Source organism: Henckelia pumila, chromosome 1 (assembly GCF_033568475.1).
Source record: "Henckelia pumila isolate YLH828 chromosome 1, ASM3356847v2, whole genome shotgun sequence".
Classification (NCBI taxonomy): domain Eukaryota; kingdom Viridiplantae; phylum Streptophyta; class Magnoliopsida; order Lamiales; family Gesneriaceae; genus Henckelia; species Henckelia pumila.
Genome location: NC_133120.1, coordinates 67,624,994 through 67,634,223, shown reverse-complemented (window position 1 = coordinate 67,634,223; position 9,230 = coordinate 67,624,994). Strand labels below are relative to the sequence as shown.

The 9,230-nt window shown below is 42.8% G+C and overlaps 1 protein-coding gene across 1 annotated transcript; it reads right to left on the bottom strand.

Annotated features, from left to right (window-relative positions):
* Positions 1-4,553: 4,553 nt before the first annotated feature.
* LOC140864193 (uncharacterized) lies at positions 4,554-8,187 on the bottom strand. The gene is made up of 5 exons (XM_073268188.1): positions 8,145-8,187; positions 7,242-7,914; positions 6,431-6,833; positions 5,858-6,046; positions 4,554-5,333 (listed from the first exon to the last, which is right to left on the bottom strand). Exons 1-5 carry the CDS (start codon positions 8,185-8,187, stop codon positions 4,554-4,556), a joined length of 2,088 nt encoding a protein of 695 aa, XP_073124289.1.
* Positions 8,188-9,230: the final 1,043 nt, after the last annotated feature.

Genomic DNA, 9,230 nt, shown 5'->3' with positions numbered 1-9,230 from the left:
TGATCGGGATCCGCGCTTTACCTCACATTTCTGGGGTAGTTTTCAGCAAGCATTAGGTACCACTCTAAGTTTGAGTACTTCATATCATCCAGAGACTGATGGGCAGTAAGAACACACTATTCATATGTTGGAGGATATTCTACGTTCTTGTGTTATGGATTTTGGTTTATCTTGGAAGGATCAATTACCTTTGATTGAATTTTCCTACAATAATAGTTATCATCGCAGTATTGATATGACACCTTTCGAGGCATTGTATTGTTGCCGATGTCGTACTCCATTATTCTGGGATGAAGTAGGAGAACGAAAAGTTGAGGGTCCCGAGTTGGTGCAGCAGATTGTAGACAAAGTAGATTTGATCAAGAAAAGGATAAAGGCTGCTCAAGATAGACAAGTCATTTATGCGAATATTCACCGCAGGCCACTTCAGTTTGAGCCTGGTGAATATGTGTTCTTGCGAGTATCATCTTTCAGAAAGGTGATGAGGTTTGGATTGAAAGGCAAGTTATCACCTCGTTATATTGGGCCTTTCCAGATACTGGAGTAGATCGTAGATGTTGCATATTGTTTGGTGCTACCGCCATATCTTTCCAATATACATGATGTTTTTCATGTGTCATTACTTCGATAGTAAATAGCTGATGAGTCACATATTATCCAGCCTACTGATGTTCAGCTAGAACCAGATCTGTCGTATGTCAAACGACCACTTCGTATTCTTGACAGAAAGAAAAAAGTGCTTCGGAATAAGACTATACCACTTGTGATGGTACAGTGGCAGCGGCGAGACGTAGAAGAAGCAACTTGGGAAACGAAAAGCCGTATGCGAGCAGAATATCCCGAGTTGTTTGATTTTTACTTTTGATTAGCATGTATAGTTGTAATTTCAATTTGTTGTAATAAAACATGGTTGGTGTTTCATGTTATTATCTTGGTTATTTCTTTAGATTTTATTTCGCGGACGAAATATCTAAAGGTGGGGAGAATGTAGTAACCCATATTTCATTTTAAGGTAATAATATGATAAACATGATTAAGGGTTCATAATAACCAAGTCAGGGACTTAATTTCTTGGACAAGATCGGAAGTCCGATCCCTGCAGACCGGAAGCACCGGAAAGAGTTTGATTACTTCGGAATTAAGGCAGGATCGGAAGCTCCGATCCAAGAACGGAAGCTCCGATCGCCGGATCGGAAGTTCCGATCGCCGGATCGGAAGTTCCGATCCTGACGTGTCATGCATGCATGCAGTGAGCTGGATCGGAAGCTCCAATCCCAAAATCGGAAGTTCCGATCGTGGCCGGGAGTTTGGCCTATAAATAGGGGTCTCCGAAGTTCATTTTGAAAATACAAATTCCGAGTTTCCTTCTTCACTTATATAGTGTGAGATATACACTAGAGGGCCTATCGGTTTATAGTAAGGTTCTAGAATAACCAAGGCGTAGTTATAGTTATCCGGGACTAGCGACTCCAAAGGGCTTACTACGGAAATGTATGGTCCGGAAATCTTATTAAGTTTTGTGAGTATTTATTAGCTTAGTTAAGACTTATAGAACTTTAGTGATACGGTGAACATTTGAATATAGGCTTGGAACCTAGGATCCTACTAGACTTGAACTAGCCTTGAAACGACCCTAACTTCTAAACTTAATTAAATAATAAAGAAAAAACGGATTTTTAAAAATTTTTCCATGACTTGTTTGAAAGTAAATAAACCACCCTGTCACACGCAACAATTCGAACATAAATAACTAAAAGTAAAAAAAGAAATCCAAACTGCGATAATCATAAACTTCAAAAATAAAGGCAACCCCACACGGTTGCAATAATATCGATAACAAACTTCAAATCATAAAATTTCAAGCACATGGAAAATACATCCTGGCTAACACTGACAGTATTCAACTAAAATTCATTATTACAAACACAGTCTTATGCGGAAACATAAAAATAGCAACGGTCATAGGGCCTTGCACCGCCAGTGACCTCAACCCCGAGGATCCTGCCCCTCGATCTCTAGATACTCCTCCTCACCTAGCAATCAAACACGCATAGTGAGTCTAATGACTCAGCAAGTATAAACAGTGTAATAACAAGGGTTTAAAATATACCTGCAGTAATACTCAAAGTACTGTACATAATATACTTTTCAACTTAAACTGAAAACATGCATGATACAAGGGAATGAGACAACATGCAATGATGAACTCACGCCAACTCACGCTATGAGACCTTGAACTATCTTGACTTAACTGCAACTCATGCATGTCATAAAACTGAGTAAATAAAGACAAGTCAACTGATACTTGAAACTTTACTTTAACTTTTGCTTTAGAACTTAGATCCTCGGGTTGTGACTTAAGTTTCGATCATGATCCTGTCTGCAGTGCACTATGCCAGCAAGACGCCGAGATTTCTCCCGACGCGATTTGCCCCTTTACTTTCATTTGGTAGGGATGCCGAGATTTCTCCCGATCTCACACTACACGTCTCTTTTTGGTAGGGATCCCAAGATGTCTCCCGGTCTCATTCTACACGTCTATGGCAAGTGGGTGAGGCATCCCCCAACCCAGTTGCCCTGTCCAGTCACAATCAACTCACTTTGTTCAAAAATATTTTCTTTTCTTCTTTGACTCGACTCAAAATACTTAGCATGAAAGAATTGAAGTGGCTTCTTTTGAAAATATTTCTTGGCTCGAAGACGAGACTCACGCACACGAATATGAAACTTTAAGAAATGAAAATCAACTCAAAAATGTGGGTATTGGGAGAGAGAGTGGCTGCCCCTAGGTGAAATACCCAACTTTAACTCCACTTTCTACTAACAAGGCAAAACCCGAGCAATCAAACCGAAAAATCCTTAACTCTATCTTACCTTAACCAAATTCGACCCGCTCAAACCGACACTCTCCAAACACTACCAACTAACCATAGGACCAGTTTGTAACCTCATTTGACCACCCAAGCAATCCTATCAAAACTCAATTCCGGACAGCCCATTTTTACTCCTAAAATTCTACACCAACAGCTTAACTTCAAAGACCCATAACTCATTGAAATCTTAACCGAAACGAGCCCATTTTATACCGACACAACCAAAACATCATGAACTTGACCTAGGACCAGCCCTAACCATGCCCAGGCCTCATTTGACAACTCCCCTGTCCCAAAATCAGTAAGCCCTGCTCAATGCAAATGCCATCCTACAACACTTTTACTTTGACGAATCACCACCAAGCCTTATATCCTTACCCCCACCTACTTCCAAACCACTAAACACACTCCATACGATCTCTTAGGACTTAACACAAGCACCTTGGAAGCCCTCAACCACACCTCCACTCCACAATTCAAAAACATCAATTTTATGCACCAAAATGCCTTGAATTCTTGAGAAATCAATGCAACCAATTGCCAAACATTAAAATACACTTCACATGCTTTAAAAACAGCCCAATAACCATACAAAATTCGAAAATTAGGCATGCATAACTTCTGAAATTTTCAAAGACATCAATATACATCAAAAGTCCTCATATTTCATACCTCAACACATCATTCAATCCATAAACATCAACTCACATGCAATTTTCGAAATTTAAACATAACCTTAGCTGAAAATCTCATAAATTCGAAACCCTAGCTTGCAAAAATCATGAGCCATACGAAATATATCAAGAAACATGGAAATATGCATAGGTAGCTTGCTTGAATGCCCAAGAAAATGCATATACTTTCCTTAGCTAGCTTTACCCACAAAAATCGAAATGAAAGAGGGGAAAGGGGCTGGAAATCTTGGACTAACACCTAGAAGAACCTCTCTAGGTGACCTTCCAGAAACGGCGGCGGCGGCTGGAACTTGGAGAAGGGGATGACCGAAGGGGAGGGGGAAGAAATGAGGAGAGGGGGCGGATATTTTGAGTTTGAGGGGCTAGGGTTTGCAAATAAAATGATTTAAGTGTTTTAAAAGTTGAGTGTGTAGTGTGTACATGTGTGTGTAAGCATAGGTGTAAGTAATTAAAAGTAGGTGTGAGTGTTTCTTTAAAAGTACAACTTTTAAGTACTACAACTTTTGCCTACTAACTTACACTAATAAAATTCCTAAGTTTAAAAACCCCAAATTAAAAATATTAAATTGGATTTTACTAATCCGGGTTTATGAAAATTTTAACTTTTGAAAAAGTTAAAGAATAAGCCCAATATTGCAATAATAAGAAAAATGTTTTTTGATACCCGGAAACTTCTACCTTTTGAACTCTCATCTAAATTCCTCCTACCTCCCTACTAAACTTTTAAAATAACAAATATTAGAATTCACCGTCGAAATCCACCATCGCCAAACGCCGGAACCGGAAGTCACTGTCTCAAAATTTCAATAATAAATAACTTAAAATATTTGAGCACTTAAACTTTAAAGGAAACTTAAGCAACTAATTCCAAGCAATTAAAATCATAATTATTAAAAAAAAAAAGAATTCTAGGCATGGAATTTAAATTATGAAATCCTAGGTGCTACAATTCTTCCCTCCCTAATATGGAATTTCGTCCTCAAAATTAGAACTTACCAAAGAGCTTTGGATAGCGAGTCCTAATATTTGCCTCTGTCTCCCAAGTGGCCTCTTCATCTGAATGATTCAACCACTTAACCTTGACCATTGGAATAGTCTTGTTACGGAGTCTCCTTTCCTGCCTCCCCATAATCCGGTCAGGTCTCTCTTCATAAGTCAGAAGAGGCTCAAGGTTGAGCACATGAGAAGGATTCGAGATGTACTTCCTTAGCATGGATACGTGGAAGACGTTGTGTACTCCAGCAAGATTAGGCGGCAAGGCCAACCTATAGGCTAACGTCCCCACTCTATCAAGAATCTCAAAAGGGCCAACGAACCTCAGAGCCAATTTCCCCTTCTTCCCGAATCTCATCACGCCCTTCAAAGGAGCTACTCGGATAAAAACATGATCACCTACTGAGAACTCCAAGTCTCTCCTCCTAAGATCTGCGTAACTCTTCTGCCTGCTCTGGTCAGTCTTCATCCTATCCCGGATCTTGGATACAACATCGATAGTCTGCTGAACAATCTCAGGTCCTAACTCTGATTTCTCACCAATATCATCCCACAAAACTGGAGATCTGCACTTTCTCCCATAAAGTGCCTCGTAGTGAGCCATGCCGATAGTGGACTGAAAACTGTTGTTGTATGCAAACTCCACTAGTGGTAGCCTCGACCAACTACCCTGAAAATCAAAAGCGCAAGCCCTCAAAAGGTTTTCCAAAATCTGAATCACCCTCTCAGACTGGCCATCCGTCTGCGGGTGAAAGGCGGTACTAAACAGAAGCTGCGTTCCCAAAGCGTAATGAAGACTCTTCCAAAAAGACGAAGTAAACCGCGGATCTCTATCAGACACAATGGAAACAGGGATACCATGTAGTCTGACTATATCCCGGATATACAAATCCGCATACTGAGTCATAGTGAAGGTCTTCCTCACAGGTAAAAAGTACGCCGACTTAGTGAGACGATCTACAATAACCCAAATAGCATCCGAACCTCTCACTGTCTTCGGCAAGCCAACAACAAAATCCATGGTAATATTCTCCCATTTCCACTCAGGAATAGGGAGTGGCTTAAGCAATCCTGCAGGTCTCTGATGTTCTGCCTTGACCTGCTGGCATGTCAAGCACTCTGACACAAAACGAGCGATATCATGCTTCATGCCTGGCCACCAATAAAACTGCTGAAGGTCCCTATACATCTTTGTACTCCCTGGGTGAATAGAGTACGGTGATGTATGTGCCTCTGCTATGATGGTATCTTGCAGAGAGTCACCTACGGGAATCCAAAACGGCCTCTGAACCTCACAATACCATCTACCACTGAGTACAAGTCACTGCCTCTCTCGTCGGCTCTCCGTATCCACTTACTCAACTGCTCATCAACTGCTTGAGCAACTCTGATACGGTCAAACAATGTAGTTTTCACTGACAAAGCTGAAATTCTAGGAGCTCTACCCTCAGCATAGAACTCTAGTCCGAATCTCTGAATCTCATCCTGGAAAGGTCTAGACACCGTCAAAGAGGCAATCACTGCTGACTTTCTACTCAATGCAGCTGCGACTACATTAGCTTTACCCGGGTGGTAGCTAATATCGCAGTCATAATCTTTCACCAACTCTAACCATCTCCGCTATCTCATATTCAACTCCTTCTGGGTGAAGAATTATTTGAGGCTTTTATGGTCGGTGAATATCTTACACTTCTCTCCGTAGAGATAGTGCCTCCAAATATTGAGAGCAAAGAACACTGCTGCCAACTCCAAATCATGAGTAGGGTAGTTCTTCTCATGATCCTTCAACTGCCTAGAAGCATAAGCAATAACCCTATCTTGCTGCATAAGAACTGCTCCCAGTCCCAACTTGGAAGCATCAGTATAAACCACAAAATGGCCTTGCCCTGATGGCATGGCTAACACTGGTGCCGACGTAAGTGCCTCCTTCAACACATCAAAGTTCTCTTGGCACTTCGGGCTCCAAAAAAACTTAGCATTCTTCTTAGTCAATGCTGTCAAGGGCACAACAATTGATGAAAAACCCTTGATAAACTTCCTATAATATCCGGCCAAACTGAGAAAACTGCGAATCTCTGATGCGCCTCTAGGCACAGACCACTCCTTAACTGCTTGAACCTTAGAAGGATCTACTTCTACTCCACTCTTGGAAATAATATGTCCCAAGAATGCCACTCTTTCCAACCAAAATTCACACTTGTCAAACTTGGCTAACAACTTCCTTTCTCGGAGCAACTCAAGAATGGTTCTCAGATGCTGCTTGTGCTCCTCTCTGTCCTTGGAATAGACGAGAATGTCATCAATGAAGACAATGAAAAACCGGTCCAAGTATGGCTGAAACACGCGGTTCATAAGATCCATGAAAACCGCGGGCACGTTCGTCATCCCGAACGGCATCACAAGGAACTCGTAGTGGCCATAACGAGTCCTAAACACTGTCTTGAACACATCAGACTCCTTCACCTTCAACTGGTGATAACCGGAATGAAGATCAATCTTTGAAAATACCTAGGCTCCTTGCAACTGATCAAAGAGGTCCTCAATTCTAGGAAGTGGGTACTTGTTCTTCACTGTTACCCCATTCAACCCTCGGTAGTCTATGCACAATCTCAGACTTCCGTACTTCTTTTTCACAAAGAGGACTGGTGCGCCCCATGGAGAGAAACTAGGGCGTATGAACCCTTTATCAAGTAACTCTTGAATCTGCTCTTTAATTTCCTTCATTTCTGTGGGAGCTAGTCTGTAGGGTGCCTTAGAAATTAGCACGGTACCGGGAACCAGGTCTATAGAGAACTCAACCTCTCTATCAGGAGGAATGCCTGCAACATCATCAGGGAACACATCCTCAAAATCTCTGACAACGTCCACATCTGAAATGGTTGGACGTGCTGGCAACTCTGTCAAAGATAAGCTGGCTAGGAATGACTCACATCCATCAATCACGAGTTGCTTAGCTTGCAGAGAGGATATGATTCGAGTCTTCCTCAAACTCCTAGCAGTCTCGAACCAAAAGGGCTCCTCTCCCTCAGGTCTGACTAGTACTGCTCTGCGCTGAAAATAAATCACTACATCATTCTTTGTCATCCAATCCATCCCAAGTATCAAATCAAACTCTGTCATAGGCAAAACTATGAAATCTGCAACCACTGACTGTCCTTGAAATAGCAACTCAAGATTCTTTACAAATCTCCGGGTGGATAGCTCTTCCCCTGAAGGGATAGTCACTGAAAACCCAATCGACAACTCTTCGTGCTGAATACCCCTTTTATGGGTAAAAGCCTCCGAAATGAAAGAGTGGGTAGCCCCTGAGTCTAACAAAGCTCTGGTGGCTACATCGGCTACTAAAATCCTTCCTGCATTAACGGTGAGTCCAACCACAGAAAAAAAATGAAGTTAAATAACACAAATTCTACTTAGACTCATTCTAAGTAACCAAATCCCAAATATGATACTACGCATGCTATTACAGTCAGGTTATTCAAAAATGCAACATGCTACAAAATATTAACCCCGAACAAGAAATTAAAATCACATGCATTAGTGAATCGTTTAACTGCTCTAAACCAAAAACTTAAGATGTTACCTGTGATGAGTGTAGTATCTGGGTCGGCCTCCTCGGCCTGCATCACGAACACTCGACCCTACACGGGCCTCCTCAACTCTGGGCAATCTTTAGCTTGATGACCCAGCTTCTTGCATTTGAAACATACTCCTGCATTCATCAAGCACTTCCCAAAGTGCAGACGGTGGCATGTCCTGCAAATAGGTTTATCCTCAGTCTTGGGTGGAGCGGGTAATTGGGCTTGATGCCCATGAGGTCTCTGGGCCTGATGCCCCTGGGGTCTCTGGGCCTGCTGACGCTGCGGTCCAGTATACGGCCTCTTGCCGTGCTGCTGCTGCTGGCCATGTGCTGGGTATGGCCTCTTACCCTGCGCCTCGGCGCTGATGTCCCTCAATGTCTGCTCAGACCTCAAAGCTCGTCTGATGCAGAAGCATAGTCAGCTGGCTCCGCCATGAGCACATCCCGGCGGATAGAGGGTCGCAATCCAACAATAAAGTGCTGGAGCTTCTAAGCCTTGTCGTCTCCAATCAAAGGCACAAAATGGCAACCCCGCTAAAACTTCACCACGAACTGAGTCACTGATAGATATCCCTGTCGAAGGCTCAGAAACTCCGTCTTCAAATGGGCCCTCACATCCGCGGTAAAATACTTCTCAAAGAAAAGTCTCTTGAACTTAGTCCAGGGTAGGGTAGTCGGATCCACCGTCTTCTCAACTCCCTCCCACCAGAGGGCGGCATCATCCTGGAGAAGGAAGACAACACAACGTACTCGATCTGGGTCCCCCAACTGCATATAGCGAAAGATCACCTCCAGCAAACGAATCCATCCTTCCGCTACCAGCGGATCAGTAGTGCCAGCAAAATCCTTCGGATTCATCTTCCTAAACTGCTCATAAACAGTCCCAAGTCCAGCCCTTGGAGCGTCCACATGTTGCTCTAGGATACGGGCTAAGCCAGCTAGCACCTGAGTCCCCACATCCACAGCTGGTGGAGGTGGTGGCGGTGGAGAAGGTGGTGGCAGCGGAGGAGGTGCATGGAGATCACGACGACGAGCCATCTACACGCAAGTTCGAATTCTCACATTCAAATTTCATGCCTTTAAAAAATA

Coding starts and splice junctions, on each gene's coding strand:
- LOC140864193 (XM_073268188.1), bottom strand. CDS start 8,187: ATGCAGGCCGAGGAGGCCGACCCAGATACTACACTCATCACAG. Junction 6,047..6,430: donor CAGGGCAAGGCCATTTTGTG/GTTTATACTGAT, acceptor AGACCTTTCCAG/GATGAGATTCAGAGATTCGG. Junction 5,334..5,857: donor ACTCAGTGGTAGATGGTATT/GTGAGGTTCAGA, acceptor TTGGGAACGCAG/CTTCTGTTTAGTACCGCCTT.